We start from the raw sequence: 24,631 nt of genomic DNA, 5'->3' as shown, positions 1-24,631 counted from the left end.
TAGGATCCACCTTGACACACATCTGATATAATATAACCCATATTCCACTTCTTGCACCCCGAAGGCACACATGGAAAGCTTTGTATAGAGTTGTTGCTATTCCAACAGCATCAAGACCCTGTTAAGATGTTGTACATGAAATTCCCAAGATTTGTTGTACATTAGTACATTATCAAAAATCACTAACACAAATTTTCTAAGGCTTTGAAAATAGAATTCATCAAGCTTTGAAATGTTGAAGGTGCATTTCTCAATCCAAATGACATAACCAAAAACATATGATGACATTCATGTGTTCTAACTTCTAAACGATGTTTTGGGAATGTCATTGTGCCTCATTCTGATTTGATGCTATCTAGAACAAAGATCCAACTTAGGAAAGAAATTTTCTCCATTTAATTCATATAATAATTCATCAATAACAAGAATGGGAAAGTTATATTTGATTGTCATTTTGTTGAGTTGTTTGTAATTTGGACACAGATGCCATGAACCATCCTTTTTTATTACCATCACAACTGGTGAAGACAAAGCGCTTTGACTAGGTTGAATGATGCTAGCCTCTAACATTTCTTGAACCATGGCTCAATCTTATTCTTCTATGCATGTAGATATCTATAAGACCTAATGTTAGGTGGTAGCTTTCCAGGTTCCAGATGAATAGAATGGTCGTGATCTCAATCAAGTGGAAGATGCTTAGGCATCTCTCCAAATACCCTTAGCACAATTGTTGATATCTTTTTGGAGATCCATTAGAGCAGAGGATATATATGTTTGAACATCTAATGAACACAACACAATTATGCAATTACACCTTGGTGTCCCTTTTTTAGCAATTTTTTCATGTTATTAGAGCTTATCACATTACCAGGTTTCCCTTGGATACCTCTAGGCTCAATTTCCTTTCTTTTTGACAAAAATCTTATGAAAAGATCTTGCAAATTAAGAGCCATTGTTCCCAATGATGTAACCATTAGACCCCTAATACAACATTAGCACCACCCGTTTGGATTGCAATTACGGGACTATCCAACAAATACTCCCCCATATTTAGCTTATTACTATGTCACTTCCCCGAACAATTTATGGTACCTCCATTTGCAATCATTACTTGAAATTTAGCCCCGAGGGTTAGCTCAATTGGTCAAGTCCCCATCATTAAAGCACCTTGCTATTGAGAGGTCAGGGGTTCAATTCTCTCAACACCATCGGGGTCAAGCTCTGTGGTTGAGCTAACATGAATTGATCCCTTTAGGCGGATATGTCTAGTACAAATATTTCGTGGACATAGACGTCACTGATCTCTCGGGTCTGTGAACTGCATACGAAAAAAAAATCATTACTTGAAATTCTGGTGTTGATATATGAAGCAAGAAGTTTTGCTAATTTGTAATTGATGAACTTATGGGTCTTCCTGGATCAATCAATATTATTACCTTTTTTATATATCCTTCTCTCTAGAAGGTTTGTGGAATATTGAAGACGCCCAGTGTATCACAAGAGATTGTTGAAGTAGTCTCTTCTAGCTCTAGATCTTGTAACAGTTCTGTGTCTTGATCTCCATCTTCATACCCTATGTAAAATAATTTCTTATCATTTCATTTATGTCATTTACTGTACTTGTTGTCATAGATGAAACATAGTCCCTTTTCTCTTCTTTCATCCATTTGTTGAGGAGTCAACCTTGTTAGTTAACGAGAGGGAGCATAATATTCTCTATATTTATAAGTGACCAATTTTCTAGTGGCCATATGTTTACTTTCAACTTTCCTTGTTGAATTGAAAACATGCTCTAGAGATTTAGGTTCAAAAAGATGCACATCATGTTGGATGTTTCCCTTTAAAGTTTCCATAAGTTTGGATTTAGGTCTAACAAATTATCCTCTGCAATATTCTTTACCCTAAGACTCAACTTTTGGAATTGTTGAATGTGGTTTATAATTGGATCTTTTTGTCGAGGATTTACCAATTGAATAAAAAATGTGTTGCTCTTAATATATCCATAATGTGTTATCAATTCATTTGTAAAAATGGACCAATATATAACAAAATCCTTTTTTATTTCACAAAGCCATTGATAACATACATGTTATTCTTGTTCTAAAAACATGGATGCAATATTTACCTCTTGTCTCGCTGCCACTTGGTGTTGATCAAAGTATTGCTCCATCTGAAATATCCATGTTATAGGATCATTACCATCAAACTTCCTCATATCAATCTTTGGAATGTAGTAGTTCCTTGGTACTAACTTGAAGCCCTGATGATGTGGATCTTGGATTGAAAATTCATGATTATGGTTATGTGACTCAATATTTGTGTTGTCCAATTGTGATACCATATTCCCCATATGTGATTGAGTCTCAACACCATGCTTCTCCTTATGTACATGATTTCCTTGGATATCCACATCCCTTTTAGGGATTTCTTCTAATAGGATGGTTTGTAATTCTTTTATTTCTTTCATGATAGGTTTTTGTATATTTTCTTTATTTTCATTCATCTTCTTTTCCATTTCACCCATCATTTCTCTTTTAAGTTTTTCTTGGGGACTTGATAAATCCACCTTTTTCAACATACAACCATTCATTTCATTGACTTTCTTCTCTAATTGGGAGAACCTAAATTCTAAGTTTTCACTTTCTTCATAAGTCTTGGATGAGCTTTCGGGAGGCTTAATTGGTGTAGTATATTTTGGTTCTTTCTTTGGAACCATCAGAGAAAATAATAATAGTACTTCCCTTTATCCCAATTTCTAATCACCCAAAACAATGGATCTTCTAATCAAATGCGGTGTCACTTGTAAGTTACATACCTTTGAAACCTTAATTTGAAGAATATTTGAATAGCATAACTTTTTCTTGATATATCCCTAAAAGATTTGAGCCCTTTCGAATCTGAAACTTTGTTTAGTAATAAATTTGATATATCTTCTCTATAATTCCACAGTTTTGACCAAAATTTTATGTGCCTAGTGGAAGTTATGGTAACTTTCACAAAACTTATTGATTTTTGACCTCTTCCCATGAACAATTTTGAATAGTGTGCCACGTGTCCAATTCTTCAAATATAATTCTAAATTTTGTACTTGAGGTATTGTGATATCCCCTGAGTAAATATTCCTCTCAATGTAAATAATTGTAATTATGTTAATTGGTTGAAAAAGTGACACAGATCCCATTTCTTGAGGTAGGGGATTGCTTGAGGGAATGGATGTTTTAAATGGTAGGCATGGGTTGGCTAAAGTCATCTAAAATGGGTTAACTGTGCAATAAGTTTAACTAACCAAAAAAGGACAGGCCTAGGTGTCCTTACCCTCTAACAGCAAAGCAAATAATGACAAAAAAAAATTAATATAGTATGGCGTGTGTTTTCCTGTTCCAAGAAGGGGGGTTGTGTGGCACCTCGTGAAGTGGCGGGCGGTTGGTCGTTGAACAACGCAAGGAAAAACCAATTGAGAGGCGGCATAGACACACACAAGGATGTGCAGAAAGAAGATACGCATGCAGAAGCAAGAAGAGAGCGAAAAAATCATAACACCAGCTAAAGAATCCTCTAACACGAGGCTTGTCGGTAAAAAGCATCACAAAGAGAGAGTTGTGGCTTAATTGTCAGTCCGAAGAAACCGCTGGAATTAGGTGGCTTGATGAACCTGTTGGATTGGAAGGATTCGCTCTAGTGCTCGTGAGGGCTGGAAGAAACACCAAGAGTTGCCTTGGGCTAAAACTCAGATGCTTGACTCACCCGATGAACCACCTTGAGAGTGATTTCTTTACCATCCACAGCTTAATCATTGATGAAGCTTCCTTATTGTGGCTCTCTTCTCCAATAGAGTGAGTTGAAGTTCTCTATGTTGTGGTATCCTGGCATGGAAGTGATTATGCCAGAAATGTCAAATGTCATGTGAGTAGCTGGTGGATGAAGGCAATGAGACCTAGTGGCATTCCTGTTTCCACTATTTTATTGGTCAAAAGCCCACAAAAGCACTCCACCTCAAGCATTAGAATTGGGCTCGGTGATGATAGCGACAAGAAAGACTTGGCTGCAACTTGTCTATGGTTGGGTGGAGAGTTAGAGTCTCACTCTCAGTTGCAGAACTTTTATAACATAAGTATAATCTTATGTTTGTGCTTGTGACTACTATATTGTCTATGATATTTGTATCAGGGTAATGGCATGCCAATGTTGGGGAGTGTTGGTTCTAACTTCTTATATATGTCTACTATATTATGTTGTGTTGGTTCTTATATATGTCAACTATTTAAATGCTATGTAGGCTACAGGCCTGTAGTGGTGTTGAATTTAATGCTCAAATGTGTGATTCCTGCCTACGAATCGAATGGGCACTGAGATCACCTATCTACTTGTGGAATGTGTTTTCCCGTAGAAATTTGGGCATCATATGCTTTATGTTCACTTTCATGAGTTTGTTGTATGTTGGGGAGTGTTGGTTCTAACTTCTTATATATGTCTACTATATTATGTTGTGTTGGTTCTTATATATGTCAACTATTTAAATGCTATGTAGGCTACAGGCCTGTAGTGGTGTTGAATTTAATGCTCAAATGTGTGATTCCTGCCTACGAATCGAATGGGCACTAAGATCACCTATCTACTTGTGGAATGTGTTTTCCCGTATAAATTTGGGCATCATATGCTTTATGTTCACTTTCATGAGTTTGTTGTATGTTTATTAACAACCCAAGAGACCAGTGGATCTCTAAGATAAGATGGGCTTGATTTTTGTTTATTAATATTAGTCTGAGAGGCTTGTAGGCCTCTAAGTCGCAACGAGCTTGCAATTTGTCTAATGGGCCTTAGTGATTATAAATGGGAAAATCGTTGTTTTGTTTATTGTACTGCTTATAGAATTGGCTAATAAGTTTAGTTCATTATCCATTATCAGGAAGGATAGTGTTCTTGTGTATGTGGGATTGTACGTATATACACATTGTTTGCAAGCGCTCCCTTCACCCAAATGTGGGGTTTAATCCCCTTCATTCATGTTTTAATCATTTTGTGGAGTGGGGAAGGCATTCATATAAGAGTGTTGAAAATAGCAACAAGAAAATACTAATTTAATTTGTCCTTGAATTAAATTAGGAATTAAATTGTAATTCAATTGTCATAGCAACTTGTAACAGTTAACTAAGTTAATTTGACTTAGTTGGCTCAATAAATTCGAGTTGGGAGTCTACCTAGAGTCATGTAGAGTGATCCCTAAATTTTAGGGGCCCAGGTTGAGTTCTTATTGAGTTGTAATTATTTAATTCAGTTTAACTAAGTTAAATTCAGTTAAACTAGTCATAACTGTTGGAGGAACTAGTGGGAGTTCAAGTGAATTAAATTGGATTTAATTCACATGCAGTGATCAATCAGATAACTGGTAATTCACTCATAAATAACTCATGCATGTCAACTCTGAAAAAGACTCAGTTGACATTAGAGTTCAAGGACAGTGTACTATCAGTGGTAAAATCATCTAAATTAAACCGATGATGCATGCAATCAGAGAAAGGCCTATGTATGGATTGTGCAGTTATGAGTGAGGTATTTCCTAATTAAATATGGACTAATTCCCAAGGGAACAGCACAAGGAAGTAGGAGCTTGGCATGCAGCAGATTTGGCTAAGTATTGACTTGAGCTGGTTTCTCAAGCAGTGAGATAGATTGTACTTGTGTAGAGATTGTTCGGGTTCAACATGCATTGTATTTTCTTCTCAAATCTTCTGGTTAGCAGGGGTTTATAGTTGTGGCTTTCCCATAAAATCTATGTGTTGTGTGTGATTGAATTCTTCCTTTTCTGCTTCGTGTTTTCATCGATCAATTTTTGTTTCTGCTGATGAATAGAGTAGATTCAAGTAAATTGTTTTAGCATATCACAATCTGTAGTTTGAATCTACAATAAAAATCTACATGGTATCGGAGTTGAAATCACTATAGAACAGGAGAATAAGAGTTTGATGTGCAGATGAAATCGAATTTACAGTTTCATACTTTAGAACTAGCAAGATGTCGTTCTACGGATTGAGACTTGAGTATGCCCTTGAGGGTAACTCGAATTACATAGCTTGGAAGGACAAGATGGAGGCAGTGTTGGAAGACAACGAGCTGAAGGAATTCATAGATCATGATATCCCGAAGCCTCCAACATATGATGCTAAGGATATGGCAGAATGGAGAAAGTGTGTAGCAAAGGCGAGAAGGATAATCCTAGTCGGAGTTCGAGATCATATTGTCTCAAATCTCCACGGTAAGGAAACTCCATTTGCAATGTGGAAGGCATTTGCGGGCCTGTTTCAAGACAGCAGTGACCACAGGAAGCTGGCATTGAATGACAAACTCAGAAAGATCAAGATGGAGAATGGCGACTCAATTCTGAAGTACTTGACCAAGTTCACCCAATGTCAGGATGAGCTTGGAAGTGTCTGAGTTACTGTCGCAAAAGACGATCTGGTGAGCCTAGCACTTCTAGGAGTTCCCAAGAGCTGGTACAGCTACCAAGACTCAGTTAATAGGAGGGAGAAGCTACCAGAGTGGAAGCAATTGTGGTCCGACTTGGTACGGGAAGAGATTCGACGGAACACTAGAGATGGATCCTCATCCAAGCATGATGATGAGGAGAATTGTGCCTTAGCTAGAAAGGAGAAGAAAGGGAAGGGGAGGTCATCCCATTCCAAATAAAATTCCAGTCAAGGCGTCAAGAAGAAGGACATGTCGAAAATTAAATGTTTTCACTGTCACAAGTTGGGACACTATGTTACAAAGTGTCCGCACAAGAAAGTCAGTAAGAATCCCTCAAGAGGAGCAACAGGTGAAGCTCTTGCTTCACAATTCGAACTGATTTCACCCTCATCGCATGCATGGTGTCACCAGTGATGGGTAGTGTGGTACCTGGATAGTGGAGCTTCATTCCATATGACCGGCAACAAAGAGCTCTTCAATAACTTGGAGGAGAAGGACCTCCAGATGCACATCGAGATGGGAGATGATGGGAGGTATAACGCGACCGGCATCGGTACTGTTACCTTTCAAAGGGAGTCTGGTTCTCCCCTCACATTGAGAGATGTCATGTATGTTCCGGGTTTGAAGAAGAACTTGGTTTTTGTTGCCATGTTGGAGGATCGTGGCTATGATGTGATATTTAGTAAGGGAAAAGCTTTCCTTCGTCACATAGCCACAAGACAGGTGAAGCGGATCGGGGTTCGAGTGAAGAATCTCTACAACTTGGAGGTAGAATATTGCGCTGCTTTGAGCACTAAAGCAAAAAAGGTGCAGAGTCGAGACGTTAGTGAGTTGTAGAATAGAAGAATTGGTCACTTGCAACACGAAGCTTTGAAGGTCATGCAGCAAATTTCTATAGGACTTCCGAAGGGTACACTAGAGCAGAGAGACACATGCAAAGGGTATACATTGGGAAAGTACACCAAAGCTTCATTTCATGATAAAGACAGTCGAGCGCAAATATTATGTAATATTTGTTGATGATTTTTCTCGTAAGTGTTGGATTTCTTCATGCAGAAGAAAGATCAGACGTTCGCTAAATTTTGTGAATTTAAAGCACTTGTCGAAAAAGATATTGACAAGAAAGTTGAAGCTCTCAGAAGCGATAACAGTGGAGAATATGTGTCGAATGAATTCAAGAACTTCTATGCAACAGAAGGCATTTGACGAGAGTTGATAACACCTCATAACCCACAGCAAAATGGGGTGGCTAAAAAGAAGAACAGAAGTATTGTGGGAGTGGCACAGGCGATGTTACATGATCAAGACCTACCATTGCACTTGTGGGTTGAAGCATGCAACACAAATGTTTATTTGCAGAACAAAAGCCCTCATTGAATTCCCGGGATGAGTACACCAGAAGAAGCTTTTTCAAGAAAGAAACTAGATGTGGCACACTTCAAGATCTTTGGTTCATCAGTCCACTGTCATGTTACCAAAGAGGTACGGAAAAAGCTAGAGCCAACAACTGAGTTGGGCATATTTGTGGGGTACACTGATACACGTCACAATTATCAAGTGCACCTGCCATCCAATAGGATGACAGTGGCTTGTAGAGATGTGAAGTTCAATGAAGAGAAGGCCATGAGATGTTCCCTTGAGAGGGAGCTTCAATTACATGCAGTTGAGGAGATTTTAGCTCTAAAGGAGGAACCTCAGGATGATATGAGCAACCACATGTTGAGGAGGAAAGAGTGAAAACACCCACTCATGCAAAGACTTCCAGAGATAGGAGAAAGCACACCAGAGAGGCTGACAGAATGTTGCATGATGCTAGAGAGAATGTGGGAGCACCCACATCACAGCGCAAGTAAAGGATGTCACCAACGCAATACATCAGCTATGCTCTGATGAGCGAGAGTGTAGAGATTGAGCCATCCTCATTCGAGGAAGCAGTGCAGCAACCAGTGTGGGTTGATGCCATGGTTGAGGAGTATGACTCCATTATCAGAAACAGTGTTTGGGAGGTGGTCCCAAGACCAATAGACAAGTCAGTGGTGAGTTCCAAATGGCTTTACAAGGTAAAGCAAGCAGCAAATGGGAGTGTGGAGAAACACAAGGCTAGATTTGTGGCCAAAGGGTTCTCTCAAGTGGAGGGAATTGATTACGATGAGACCTTTGCTCCTGTAGCAAGGTACTCATCAATCAGATCTATTCTAGCACTGTTAGCACAGATGGGATGGAAGATACATCATATGGATGTAAAGACAGCATTCCTCAACAGCATGATTCAGGAAGAGGTGTATATTGAGCAGCAGGAAGGATTTGAGACCTTCAACAGAGAATCACATGTGTTCAAACTCAAACGAGCATTGTATGAACCGAAACAAGCACCTCGTTCTTGGTACACCAAGATTGACAGCTATTTCATCGGGTTGGGCTTCACCAAAAGTGAAGCAAATGCGAACCTTTACCACATTGTGGTCGAAGGTAAATTGTTGATTACAGTATTATATGTCGATGATTTGATTCTGACAAGTGATGAGAAGTTGATTAAATCTTGCAAAGAGGACCTTGCAAGAGAGTTCGAGATGAAGGACTTGGGGCTCATACAGTACTTTCTTGGTATGGAATTATGGCAAGGGGATAAGGAACTGTTTGTCTCTCAAGGAAATTATGCCAATGAAATACTAAAGAAGTTCCACATGGAGAGCAGCAAACCTATGGAGACTCCTCTAGCAGGTAACTGGAGGAAGGAGGATGCTACTTCAGGTGAAGTGGTGGAGGCTACTATATATAGACAGCTTGTCGGTTCACTTATGTATTTGGTGAACACGTAACCAGACATGTGTTTTGCAGTTAACCAGCTTAATCAAGCCATGGTTAAGCCAACCATGTAATGGAAGGCAACTTAACATGTGTTGAGATACCTCAAAGGCACCACTCAGTTTGGTCTTTGGTATAGACAAACAGAGGGAGTGAAGCTTCAAGGCGTCACAGATGCAGATTGGGCAGGGAGTCCATCCGAAAGAAAGAGCACAGCAGGGAGAATCTTCAGTATTGGGTCAGCAACAGTTTCTTGGTACAGCAGGAAGAAGAGATCAATTGCACTCAATTTAGCAGAAGCAGAGTACATGGCTGCTAGTTAAGCAGCTTGTCAGGCTCTCTTGATGAGGAAGATCTTTGTTGGGTTGTTTGGTCAACAGATGGATCCAACAGTGATTTACTATGACAACCAAAGTTGTATCAAACTCTCCAAGAATCCAATTTTTCATGATCGTTCCAAGCATATTCATATCTGGTATCACCATCTACGAGATTTTGTGCAAAGGAGAATCATGTTGTTGGAGTACATTCCTACAGAGGAGCAAGATGCAGATATTTGGACAAAGGCATTGTCAAGATGCAAATTTGAGTTTCACAGAGGCAAGATCGGGGTAGAAGATAATCCCTTTCTTGTCGAGAGGGAGTGTTAAAAATAACAAGAAGAAAATCCTAATGTAATTTGCCCTTGAATTAAATTAGGAATTAAATTGTAATTCTATTCTCATAGCAACTTGTGACAGTTAACTAAGTTAAGTTGACTTACTTGGCTCAGTAAATTCGTGTTGGGAGTTTATATAGAGTCATGTAGAGTGATCCCTAAATTTTAGGGGGCCAAATTGAGTTCTTATTAAGTTGTAATTATTTAATTCAATCTAACTGAGTTAAATTCAGTTAAACTAGCCCTAACTATGGGAGGAACTAGTGAGAGGTCAAGTGAATTAAATTGGATTTAATTCACATGCAATGATCAATCAGATAACTAATAATTCACTCATAAATAACTCATGCATGTCAGTTCTGAGAAAGACCCAATTGAGATTAGAGTTCAGGGACAGTGTACTATCAGTTGTAAAATCATCTAAATTAAATCGATGATGCATGCAATCAGAGAAAGGCTTATGGATGGATTGCACAGTTATGAGTGAGGAATTTCCCAATTAAATATGGGTTAATTCCCAAGGGAACAGCGCAAGGAAGTAGGAGCTTGGCAGGCAGCAGATTTGGCTAAGTATTGGCTTGAGTTGGGTTGTGAAGCAATGAGATAGATTGTACTTGTGTAGAGATTGTTCGGGTTGAACAAGCATTGTATTTTCTTCTCAGATCTTTTGGTTAATGCAATATACAGATAGCAAGGGTTTTTAGTTGTGGCTTTCCAAGAAAATTAGTGTTATGTGTGATTGAAATTCTTCCTTTTCTGCTTCGTGATTTCATCGATCAATTTTTGTTTTCGCTGATGAGTAGAGTAAATTCAAGTCAATTGTTTTAGCATATCACAATCTGCAGTTTGAATCTACAATAAAAATCTATAAAGAGGGCAGGGAAGAATTCTTTATAAGTTTATACCCATTAACGAGTGCGCACTACTGCCATATCCCTTAGCGAAGTTTCCTCCAATGGCGCCTTTCGATTGCAGCATATAATATTGGAGTTTTTAACTTCAGTATTGCTATGCTTTGTTTTGTGCCACATGTGATTATGGTCCTTCGGGACATGTCATCCTAGTCTAACAACTCTTTCAAGCACCGAGACAGATCAACAGTCATATGGTCGCCCTCAGTGGTCTATATTGGGCGTTCATATTCCGCCTCCATGTAATCTCATAGCCTTGTTAGTTTGGGTTGTTCTTTGGAGTGCGCCTTTGTTCCTTCGGCAAACGAACCCCAAGGAACGGGAAAGTCCCTATCTCCATCATTTAACGACCTACCGGCACGCAATTATGCATGTCACCCCTGTGTTTCTGTTAAGGCCACCACATCCCTTTGCGACCCCACGTTGTCTCGGTCCTCGTCATCCCAGCGAGTTTAGACGATGCTTATGAATGTAAAGCCTAAGACTGAAGTCTCGAGGTGAAGTGGCATGGGTGACCCGCACCTGCGCATGGTAAGTGAATATATTTATATATGTACATATATGTGTGATAAAGGTCTGCCATTGAGCCATATGAGCCGGCATCATGGGTCTACCCATGACTTGGGGTATAAACAAGTTGATAGCTGACAGACAACATATGTCAACCATGTGGGCGCCACGTGGCAACCTCAATGTCATGGCATTATTGAATTGGCCATGACTTCAATTGGTCATATTTGTTTATTCGGGCATCGGATTGGCACAAATATTATGTCGTTGAAATTGTCTCGACAAGACGAATGTGATGGTATCGTTTGTTTCGAGATTAGAAAAGGTAGAAGAAAGCGAAAAATTTAGACCCCATTTCCATAATGTGAATATGGGAGTTGGCTCATCATTGTAACTACCTCTTATTGACCTTAACATGGACGGGGAATAGCAGGGGGTTATGTAACATGTACTTCTATATGTCTCTTGATATACTTAGAAATTTCACAGTCCCAAAAAATAAATTATACCAAAAAGACCAAGATGATTGTTTAAAACTAATTGTGGGATCCTTCACAACCCCTAACTTTCACGAAGTATATCTCTGAAAGTATAGAGACCCAAATTATGAAATTTGAACCAAATGTACTCGGCAATGCTATAATTTTCATTGTCTGAAATTTCCCAGATAAAGGAAAACAAAAACAAAAAATATAGCAAAAATGCCAAACTTACCGATTTGAAAATGATTTCAACTGTATTCGAGCATCCTAACTTCCTTATAGATCATATCTCTAAAACTATAGAGAACCAAGATCCGAAATTTGAACCAGATGTTCCCCAAGATTTTTCTTCAAGATGGTCCAAGTTTCACTATATAAAACTTCCCCCAAAAAAAATTGTAGCGAAAATACAAAACTAACTTATTTGAGACTTATTTCAAAAACATTCGAGACGCCGAACTTAGAACATATCTCCAAAAATATAGCGAACCAAGATCTAAAATTTGACCCAGATGTTCTTTGAGATTTCGCCTTAATGGTCCAAGTTTCATGATCTGAAACCTCCCAGAAAAAATGTTATAGTGAAAACGCCAGGATGACCTGTTTGAAGTAGCAAAACCCTAGGATAGTGAACTTTGATACCAAATGTTATGAACATTGTGCCTTGAAAATGATAAGAAACCAATAATTGCAATCTGCTTCAAGGGGGAAACCTCCTTTAACAATGAATACAATGTACAAGACAAGATTTAATGATCTTAAGACTCAGCCTCCTTAGTATATATACAAGCAATAAAGTACAATTAACATAGAATGGGAACATAAGAGGTTCAAGCATACATAACAATATAAAAATAGAAATGTAATCACTCAATATCTAGGGCATAATAAGGGTTTTTAGGGTTATCCTAGGCTTATATAGGGCTTAACAATATGCCTATGTTACAGGGAGAATTTAATCAAGTCATAGTTCATTATAGTGATAGTTTGTGTGAATTCTAGCACAAAAGAATGGGCCGTCTACATCACAAGTTGTTGCCTATTTTGAGAGGGACAGTCACAGGCCTTCTAGACTTCAATGTTGAGAAGCATGGAGTAACCAAAGAGTGCACACTTGGCAAGCATGCCAAGGCTACTTTCCAAAGTAGTGAGCATAGGTCTAAGGATATTTTAGGCCTAGTGTATTCAAATGTTTGTGGATAAATGTCAATAGCATCAATTTTAAGAAACATGTACTATGTTTCGTTCATTGTTGACTTCTCTCACAAAACTTGGATCTACTTCCTAAATACCAAGGATGAAGTCTTTAGTAGGTTTCAAGAACTCGAAGCTCTAGTTGAAAACCGACAAGGAAGAAGATCAAAATCTTGAGCTCAAGCAATGGGGGTGAGAATACCTTAAAGGAGTTGAGGGTTTCTTTAAGGATGCAAGAATCAAGAGTAAGTTGATTGTTTTTAATAATCCATAATAGAATGGGGCTACAAAGTGAAAGAATCGATCCATCATAAGGGTTGTTAAGGCAATGATTCATGACCAAGACTTGATGTTTCTTTGGACAGAACCCTGCAACACACCAATCTATATCCAAAACCAGTGTCTTCGTAGGATCATGGAGGACAAGACACCAGAAGAAGGAAGCATTAACTAGCATAAATCCAGAGGTGAGTCTTTTCCACATCTTTGGTCATCTAGTTTATATACATATATCGATAGAAGAGAGGACTAAGTTGGATCCCTCCAACAAAAAGGCCTTTTTTGTACTTTTATAAGTTACAGTGAAACTTCAAAGGCCTATATTGTCTATATTCTAAAGAAAAGTTAGACAGTAGTAAGTAGGGATGTAAACTTTCAGGAAGGCTTTGCATCCAAAAGTCCCATGAGCCTATTCTAATGAAAAAGGATGAGAAGCACGAAACTCCGAAGGTTGATCCAAGGGTGAAGAGGAAGGGATAGTAGCCCCTTCCACTTTTGTGGAGAGAACTTAAAAGTGCACTAAGGCATTGAGGGATACTCATAAGTGTGTTGAAGTTCGTATGCGCACATTTAGAGAACAAATAGTACTACAAAAGTCTCTAAAAAATTGGTGACTCGCGAGTTTTCTAGAGCTCCATTTTTCTAGGTTGATTTTATCAGCAATATTTTTTATTTGAAAAACTCTTGATTTTAACATGAACGTTGTGACTTTTCCTGAGTCGATGGAAAAAATTGCGGGTTGCCACTAGATAAAGTTAAATTAGCTTTTGATTCCCCTCAAACAGGTTGGAGTCCTAGTGCCTTAATGACATGGCCTACATCTACTACGATCTTCAACTGTGGGTGAGGCAACTTCAAAAAACCTATAACATCGATGCCATCTCATTGATGAGATTGACACCATTATTGCATGGAGGGTTGAGACTTAGAGGCCTATCATGGAATCGGTCCCTAATTGGTTAGAGGAGGAACTGGAGGAGGTAGCAACTGTAGGGGAGAGAGAGGTAGAAGAGGAGTTGGAGGTGGAGCAAGAGTTGGAGTAGCAACAGGAGGTGGTGATGACACCACCTAGCATGGTCACCAGCATAGGACATTAGAGACTACCTCCTATTTCTTCTTCTAGGAGACATTAGAAACTAATTCGAGCCCAAGGCCTTCTTCCTCTAAAGGAAAAGCAATTACCTTTTCCCGTAAAAGGGGCATACAAACTCATTAGTTTATGTACCAAATCTGATTGTAGATAACTCGTGATGATGAGATAGATTTATTATAATTTTTGTTGATATTTTAACACTTAATGTTGAGTCAAGACTTGAGATTCAGAACATGATTCAATGTTGATATGTGATGTAGCACTAGACTCCATATACATCTTATATATTAGTTTTCTTTTCATATTTCTGTGGCAATGCATTTATATGATGTTGTGGATACTTCAGATGCTAAAAACTTGAAAACAAAATTGAATAGTTTGTATTTTTTTATTTTGTAAGTTTTTAGCCAATTTCTACTGATTTTTTCCCGACTTTCAAGTCTTTTTTCTTTTTTGGACCTTTGGCAATTTATTTTGATACTGATTTTTTCAACATTGAGAGCAACATCATAAATTTCAAGCCTTTCACCTTTAAAAAGGAAACAACCCAGCATGGTGAGATGACATGGTATAGTACATCTCCATATTGAAAAATGATGTTTCGAACATTGTGTCGAGTCCAAAGGAGCAGTTAATTGGGAGTCCAAGCGAGCTCTACAAGATCAAGCATGTCCCAAATGGTAGCTTTGAGAATTTCAACGTGAGGTTTGTCACGAGAGGGTTTTCTTAGAGAGATAGAGTGGAAGATACCTATGCAATTGAGATCCTAAAGAGATTTTTGATGAAGATCAACAAACCTATTGCCACACCCATGGTCACTAATCTCAAGAAGGTAATAGCCTCACATTTAGAATTGGTGGATCCCACATTATATAGATAAGTTCCTTGATGTATGTGGTCAACAATAGACCTAATATATGCTTTGCAGTGAACATCCGAAGTCCGTTCATGGTGGTCGTAAGGCATGAGCATTGTGTAGAAACAACTCATGTCGTCATATACATGAACGACACAACAATGTAATGTCTAGGATACCTTGGAGATGGTGAAGTGTAATTGTAGGGGCATTCAAACTCGGGATGGGAAGGCAATGCAATAGACTGTTAGTTTTTTGTACCCTAGCAAACTAGCAATTAGTTTCGAGCAGATTTACAACTACTAAATAAAAGCACCAACTACAGTATTGATCTAATCAATTCAATATAAATCAAATAGTACCAATCTCAATCACAAAAAATGACCCAAATTATACCCAACCACAGTTCTTCATTAAATTACGAACTTGCTTGGGCTCCCTTCCTAGGATAACGACACAACCAAAGAACTACATACAACATGGGATCTCATCCAGCAAATTAAACCCTCCTTGGTTGATCTGGATCTCTTTGTTGCCCCTTCTTCAAACCCAACACACTCACTTAGAAGCCTCTCTCAATCTTGTTGTTGCATGTTGTCTTGTCCTTCTCCCTAGCATTGCTTTTATAACTTTTCATTAAACTAAATCCCTAACCCTAATCTCCAAAGTGATTAATGGCAAAGATTAGATCTTGCCTCACTTGAGATCAAGGGTTGAGATTAAAACATAATCACTGAAGTAACTTTACTTTCCTAAGCTTACCTTAACTCAATAAGCCAACATAATACTTGCGTGCATTTCCTAAGTCTAACTTAGGCTAAATTACTAATTTACAAAAACATCTTGCTCACACTCGAGCAAGTGTTCTAAGGAGACTGCGAGCAACTTTTGCACGCCTAGACACTTAGGCCTATGCATAAGTACCTACCTGAGCTACAAACATCAACAATCCTTCTTAGTGAAGGAGGTACTTCTGCCACATGGCAGCCCTTCCTAGGATAACGGCACAACCAAAGAACTACATACAACATTGGATCTGATCTAGCAAATTAAACCCTCCTTGGTTGATCTGGATCTCCTTGTTGCCCCTTCTTCGAACCCAACACACTCACTTAGAAGCCTCTCTCAATCTTCTTGTTGCGTGTTGTCTTGTCCTTCTCCCTAGCCTTGCTTTTATAACTTTTCATTAAACTAAATCCCTAACTCTAATCTCCAAAGTGATTGATGGCAAAGATTAGATCTTGCCTCGCTTGAGATCAAGGGTTAAGATTAAAACATAATCACTAAAGTAATTTTACTTTCCTAAGCTTACCTTAACTCAATAAGCCAACATAATACTTGCGTGCATTTCCTAAGTCTAACTTAGGCTAAGTTGCTAATTTACAAAAACATCTTGCTAACACTCGAGCAAGTGTTCTAAGGAGATTGTGAGCAACTTTTGCACGCCTAGACACTTAGGCCTATGCATAAGTACCTACCCGAGCTACAAACATCAACACTCCTTCTTAGTGACGAAGGTACTTCTGCCACATGGAGTTGACTTTGATCCTAAATCTGCATCCGCTACCATGGTTTCTCCTTCTAAACTTGAAGCCTTCCCTACCAGTTGGTCTAGAAACATCATTGAAATCTTGTTGTCCTCGGACTGGTTCCTAGAAGCCTCCTACTCGTAAACATCTTGTAAGATCATCATGAAACAAGATACCTTGACAAATTTGGGGGAATTTGTAGATTGTTCTTCCCCTCCTAAACCAGAAGGTTGACTCCTTCTGAGCTGCTCAACCTTTGAAGCTTCTTGCTCCTTATCCTTCGAAACCGCTCTGCTTCTCCCTAGGTTTAAGTCCCAACACAATCAAAAAATTTGTTGGTTTATAGATCTGTCAAGATCTCCCTTCTGGATCTATCGCAGTCCTTTGAGACATCCACAAATTCTACTACCATACCCTCGAGTGGTACGCTCTCACTCTTTCCCTTTGAGAGTTGACCTCCGCCAATCCTACTAGCAAACCCTATTGGTATTGTCCTTCGTACCATGCTCTATCGGCCACTACAGCTCATTTTTATCATGGAAAATATCTTGCCCAACGACTCTGCACCCTCTTGTCGTTATTGTTTGGCTAGTACATCATGCCACTATTTGATCATACACAGCGTAGCACTCTACCCAAGGCATGACCCTCCGTGTTGTCTCCTAGCAACACCCTTGACACAATTATCTACAACCCTACTCTCAACCCTGTGTGCTATAGGAACTTTTTCTTCCCCTAACACGTGACCTGTGGTTGCTTTGGCTGGAGTTTTATGTGACTATTGGTGTCTATCAACTGACCTTGTCCTACCAACAACCAATCCCCTTGGCTATAGTGATTGTGATCCTGGCAACACCTCATGGCTCGACTACGATCTATAGCCCTCTTCCTTGCTACTCAGACCCCCATATTTTTACCACCTCTAACACCATGTTTCCCTCAGCACAATTCTCTGACAGCTCTACCTCACCTCCAATGGCATGATGTCCCTGTCGATGGCTTCAGCATTGCACCACGATCTGCCAATAGCCCTACCCAAGGTTTGTAGACCTTCCCCAAGCTATGTCAATTGTTTTTGCCCCATTGTGCTCCCTACACGTTAGCAACCCTAGCAGACCTACATCGATTTCTTCCATTGGCAGTTGACGATTGCGGTTGGTGGGCTCCCTCCATCACCTCAAGCTCCTCATCTCCTCACCCTTAAATCTGATCACGAGCCCTCAATCTTGAAAGCAATTATGGCTAACTGTTTTGCATGCTTGTCGCTTTGCATGCCCATGGTTAGCTACCAATCTCCTGGCGTCCAACATTGCCGACAATTTTTCTCCTCTCCACCTCCACACTCGTCTACTAGTAGTGGCTCTGTTGGCTTGTTGCAATCTGCATCTCCTCTTTGCAATAGCTAGGACTCTTGGCACCCAATTGGTCCACCATCGGCTACACTCTACTTTCACATGCGTCTTTTTTTCTTTTCCTTTATTTTTTTGGTTGCATGCGATCTCTCCCCACGTCAACGTGCTTTGCAACCCCACTACCATTGCACCCCTTCACCTTGGCTCACTATCTATAGCCGACAGCTATGCCTTGCCGACCACTATTTTTTGGCCCCTCGCATAGTTCACCCACATTGGTTGTTGTCCTAGTCGACCCGATCTCTCAGTCCCAAGTGTGGTATTACTGCATTGATTCACCCATCTCTACCGTTGTTGACACCTTATCGAGCTACTCCGTAGCCGCTATACCCGATCATCAACCAACAAATCTTAGCTGATTGTCTAACCACATTTTGTGACGACCCTCAGTGGCTCAGCACCACTGCACGTGCTCTAGCTCCACATATGCTTATGCTCGACTAGACAACCTACACAATTCTTCTTAAAAAAACATTATGCTCATACGATTGTGGTTGAACCTTGCCCTAGCAATCCAATATGAACCTATCACTTGTGATTTAGAGATTGGTACCTTTAGAGTTTACACTCTAATACAACATTCGTTTTTCATACCCTAGCAAAACAACAATTAGTTCCAAGCAGATTTGCGTCTACCTATAAAAGCATCAACTAGGGTATTAATCAAATAAATTTAGTGGAAAGAAAACAATACCAATCTCAATCATGAAAATGACACAGATTCTGCCCAATCACAATCCTTCTTTAAATTATGAACTTACTTTTGCTCCCTTCTTCTGATAATGGCCCAATTGAGGAATAGCATATAACATTGGATCTAATCCAGTGGATCAAAACCACCTTGGCTTATTTGGATCTCCTTGTTGCCCCTTTCTCAAATCCAACACACTCACTAAGAAGCCTCTCTTAACCTTTTGTTGATGTGTTGTTTCTTCTCCTTCTCCCTACCTTTCTTTTATTATTTTTCATCAAGTTAAATTTCTAGCCCTAATCTCCGAAGTGATTGATGGTCGAGATTAGATCTCACCTCACTTGAGATCAAAGGTTGAGATTAAAACATAATCACTATAGTAATTTATTTTACTTTTCCTAAGTTTACTTTAACTCAAGAAGCCAACATAATACTTTTGTGCTTTTCCTAATTCTAACTTAGGCTAGGTTACATAAACATCTTGCTCACACTAGGGCAAGTGTTCTCAGGAAATTGTGGGCGACTTTTGCATGCCTGCACACTTATCCTATGCAAAAGTACTTGCCCGAGTTACAAACATCAACATAGATAGGAAGAGCACCTCAAGGAGTTGCTTTAGCTTGGGATCAACAATGATATCCCAATTCAATAATAAGCATACTTCCATGGCACTTTTCTCAGCAGAGACAAAATAGATGGAAGCCAATACCACTAGTTCCAAGGCCATTTGGCTTCGCAAGTTACTTGTAGGATTGTTTGATCAGGTGTTGGATCCCATAATCATTTACTATGATACCAAAGTTGTATCAAACTCTCTGATAATATAGTGTTTCATAACATGTCCAAGCTCATAGTGATCAAATATCACTTCATACAATATAGGATTTATAAAGGACTAGTGAAGCTCACATATATTCCTACAAATCAACAAGTAGTCAATATCTTGACTATATACTTAGCAAAAGAGAAGTTTGAAGCATCCAGAGACAAACTTGGAGCGGTGCAAAATTGCTTCACTAAGAGAAGGTGTTGAGAATCCATGAGTACAATTTAGGTTTGAGTTTCACTAAAACAATTGCAAATTCAAATCTTTACTTTTATTTGATAATTTTGATCTCTTTATTATAACTCAATATGTAGAAATGCGAGGCAGGGTTGGCCAAAGAATTCGATATGAAGGGCATTGGCATGTTACACTAATTAGAGTCTAGACTCTGGAGGTGTAGTATAGTTCAAGTGAGCTCTTCCTCAATCAGTGTTAAACTCGCATTTTAGATTCTAAAAGGATTCAGATGGTGGACTGTTGGCCCATGGCTACATTGTTGATTCATATTCAGATTTAATTGATCCATCTGCGTAGAGGTAGTTGAGAAGATGCCTTAAGTATCTAGTAAATACCAAACCTAATATTAGTTTTGCAGTCAACACCTTGAGCTAGTATATGGTAAAGCCTGGGCAAGTTCATTGGGTTTCTGCCAAAAATTTGCTGTGATACTTGAAAGGCACAGTGCATGAGAATAGATGGAGCTGAAGAGTTGGTGCTGCATCGGTTTAAACTTTACAGATTTTGATTGCACATGTATTGCTAGTAACAGGAGAAGCAATTTAGGGTGTTGCTTCAATTTAGGTTCATGTATGGTTTCCTAATTCGATAGGAAGTAGGCTTCAGCGACACTTGGCTCATAAAAGACAAGAGTGCACAATAGCCAGCTCTAAAAATAGAGAAGGCATCTGGGTTACCGAGTTATCGGCAGAGTTGATAAATCAAACTTTGAACATTACCATAATTTATTATGCTAAGCCGACTTGAGCTAGGATATGATGGAGCCTGGGAAAGTTCATTGCGCTTCTGCAAAAAATGTGCTGTGATACTTGAAAGCCACAGTGCTTGAGGATAGATGGAGCTGGAGAGTTGATGCTGCATCGGTTTACAGATTTGGATTGCACATGTAGTGCTAGTAACAGGAGAAGCAATTTAGGGTGTTGATTCAATTAAGGCTCATGTATGGTTTCTTAATTCGATAGGAAGTAGGCTTCAGCGACACTTAGCTCATAAGAGACAGAGTACACAGTAGCCAGCTCTAAAAATTGAGAAGGCATCTGTGTTGAGTTATTCGCAGAGTTGATAAATCAAACTTTGGAAATTACTGTTTATTATGCTAAAAGCAGACTTGAGCTAGTATATGGTGGAGCCTGGGCAAGTTCATTTGGTTTCTGCCAAAAATGTGCTGTGATACTTGAAAGGCACAGTGCGTGAGGATAGATGGAGCTGGAGAGTTGGTGCTGCATGGGTTTACAGATTTTGATTGCACATGTAGTGCTAGTAACAGGAGAAACAATTTAGGGTGTTGCTTCAAATTAGGTTCATGTATGGTTTCCTAATTCGATAGGAAGTAGGCTTCAGCGACACTTAGCTCATAAGAGACAGAGTACACAGTAGCCAGCTCTAAAAATTGAGAAGGCATCTGGGTTCACGAGTTATTGGCAGAGTCGATAAATCAAACTTTGGACATTACCGTAATTTATAATGCTAAGCAGACTTGTATCAAACTCTCTGAGAATCCAGTGTTCCATGATCAGTACAAGCATATTGAGATCAGGTATCTCTCCATTTGACACAAGATCTGAAAGGGCGTAGCGGTTCTTCAATACATTCCTACATATCAGCTGGTCAAAAGATATCTTAACCAAGCCAGTGGGAAGGGGGAAGTTCAGGATGTTTAGGGAGAGGATCGGTGTGGTGGAGAACACTTTCCTCGCTAAAACGGAGTGTTAGTTTTTCTTCCCAATGTAACTCAGATTGTGTTCCAACTATGGCACCTTCTATTCCCAGCAGAGTAGACAGCGACAGCAGTACACCTCCTCCAGCAGTTATGTACTGCAGTAATGAAGGTGCAACAGCAATAGAGGAGGGTGAGATAGAGAGTGCACGCATGCGTCATCCACTATTTAGTTCTGGTTTAGATGCTTTTCCATATTGAGCAGTTCAGTTCTATCTCTGACTTCTGCTTAAATTATTAGTTGCTTGCACAAGTAGTTAGAAGGTGTAGTTCCTTAGTTAGCTTGGGTGCTCATGCATGTGGCTTCCCAGTCTTGGGGTGCAAATCTCTAGGAGGATGCATGTTTGCTTGGATCAATTCATCTCCAGTAGAGGATCACTTAGATCTTTTTACCATGCAAGGAAGCTGCATTAGGGATAGGGTTTTCTACCTTCGATTTAGACACTGTTGTGGATGGGTCCACATTCATTATAACTTCTCTTATTCTTAATCTATAAAGAAGTAAAATGGACCACTGCGGTGGTTCAGTTTTTGAGCTATATCAGTGTTTAGTTTACTGTTTTCTGAATTAATAAAAAACAGTGATGTTCTTTTGAGAGTTCAGATTAGCGTGTTTCCTGTTCATATTATCAGCAGTGTGCTTGTCGGTCAGCTTACTCAATAGCTGTTATTTTGATTGGTGATTTCAGTATTTAGCTACCTAGAATTTTAGGTAAAATTTCTTATTGTATAGTATGCTTTCAGTGGTCCCATTGTTGACAATTTGCATCACGGACAAATACATTGGCCATCTTATCACTAATAATATCTCAAAACAGTTTGGCTACAAGGTTTAGCTCTTCAAATTGGCATCTTTAATTCTTTGAAATCTATTAAAAAAGAAATTTATCAGATACAGAAGTCAACACTTAAAAATTAATCGAGCCCCAAAATTCTGCCAGTTTAGCAGTCTGCCATTAATGACTAGTAGCAGTAGTGAATAAAGCTGGAACTCTCCAGATTGACAAGATTAGGATGACTATCTTGTAAGTGTCCAAGACAGTTATAGTGGCATAAAGCTGGTTTCATTGAAGAAACCCACACTAAGCACTAAAAGTGACGTCCTTGATCTCAGGTGGAATAACTGAAATCTTTATGAAAACCATCCAGATGACTTGAATATTTTAAAAATTCAGGCACTAGTATATACAAACTGATAATTTTATGAGCTACTGAAGTTCTTGCATGGCATATTTTTAATATTGTAGAGCAAATTCTGATTATAAAGCAGAAACAGAATTTAATGATTGATCAGATCTGTATAGCTATGAAACATAACTGATCTTCAAAGGCCAACAACCACTCTCAAGTGATCAACGAAACTGAGTGGCACTTTATATTTATATTGCAGGAACAAAGTGAACCCCCATTTCTCTAAACCAAAGAAATCTAGAATGAAAAATGTTAAGAAAGCAAGCCACGTTTATATAGAACCTACTGTAGTAGAACTTCCCAATGACAGCCTACCATTATGAATATCGAATCATTCCATCACATGATATATGTATCCATCGAAAAACACAACCACCCCAATGATGCTCTCATATCTATGAAAACCAACTAGCACAGAAACCTAAGCTAATAATTAAACAGACAATAAAGAATATCACACACTGATTATTAATAAATATATACTAAACTGAATTTCAACCTATAACCAGCTCATACAATGAAGAAGCAACAAATAACAACATCCGTGATTCACCACTAGTTAATCCTCATGCTAGCTACAATTGGTTCAATACACAATGTGACATTATGAAAACACCAAAGAAAAAATATATCAAAACAATAAAAACATACCAGATAACAGAGAACAATAGTTGTACTACGCCCTCGTCCAGCTTTACAATGAACATATGTTGTCTTCCCACTTTTCACATGCTCTATAAAACAAATAGTGATTAGATAATAAAACATTAGATAACATAATTTTATTAAGGTCCAACGAATGACCACAATAATTAGGTCAATGGAACTTAAAAGTACAGCCAGCGTAAATACATAGTTAGAGGCCAAAAGCAGTTCCTATCACTACCCTATCAAAAGAAGAAAAAAGAGCTAACTAGGGAATAGAAATGAAGAGTATTACAGATACAAAACTATGTCAAGCATTAAATACAAACATCTAGGCGTGCTACAGCTAGATGCTGAATGAGTGGAGAAAGAGCAAGAAGAGAGCTCCTAAACAGAGTCATCCATCAATACATTGTCTGATAATGTCATCTAAAGAATACCCAGAGCCAAGGGGCATTCATTGTGTAACCCTGGGAAGTGCCTTGGAATGACATGGCCCATGACTCCTGCATCCAAGTTCTGGGAAGTTCTGGGGATGGGAGGAATCTCTGAATTAAACATTGGCTGCACAAATAAACCTAGAGAACAGTAGTCTGTGCAGGATGAGTGCATATCTAGGACCCCCTAGAGCTTGTCAATCTATCATCTTGGGGGTATACGCCCTAGGATTTGAGACTGGAACTCCCCCAAAATATCATGTAGGTCAATCAACGCATCAAGGGAGTTGAGAACAAATCTGAGTTCTCACTGATCTAGTCTATGAAGTGGTGTGGACCTCAAAACTATTGCTTGTTGTGGCCATTGGACAAAATAGTAGGGAAGAAAGAGGTGGTCATCTTGATGGGATCTAGTCGGGGAGGTCCATGTCAGGACTGCAACCTGTGTGCTAAAATCAACCTATGGAAAATTCCAAGCATCTCTCGCTTGGATTGCAAAAGATGGTGTAGAGGAAGCTTTTCAAGTACCAGTAGAGGCAATAAAACCTCCATTTGATCTCATAATAAAAGAGATAACAAAAGAGAAGGTGCTACTCTGGCTCAACCTCCTATACGTAACATAGTTAGTAACCTCTATTGAGCCATGGGATGTCATTTGTCTCAAACTAGCAATGATGGGAACCCACTTTGAAC

At 39.0% G+C, this 24,631-nt stretch overlaps 1 protein-coding gene across 1 annotated transcript in view; it reads right to left on the bottom strand.

Annotated features, from left to right (window-relative positions):
• LOC149200159 (phosphatidylglycerophosphate phosphatase PTPMT2-like) overlaps positions 1-24,631 on the bottom strand; it is a 141,513-nt gene that overhangs the window by 42,283 nt on the left and 74,599 nt on the right. The window contains exon 5 of the mRNA XM_089402623.1: positions 23,508-23,590. Coding sequence (XP_089258749.1) covers positions 23,508-23,590 — 83 coding nt within the window. The remainder of the gene's footprint in view (positions 1-23,507; positions 23,591-24,631) is intronic.

Source organism: Pinus tabuliformis, chromosome 2_1 (genome assembly GCF_031772625.1).
Source record: "Pinus tabuliformis cultivar Carrire ecotype Pingquan chromosome 2_1, CPIR1, whole genome shotgun sequence".
Lineage (NCBI taxonomy): Eukaryota > Viridiplantae > Streptophyta > Pinopsida > Pinales > Pinaceae > Pinus > Pinus tabuliformis.
The sequence above is the reverse complement of the archived record's forward strand: the minus strand, read 5'-3'. Positions and strand labels throughout refer to the sequence as shown.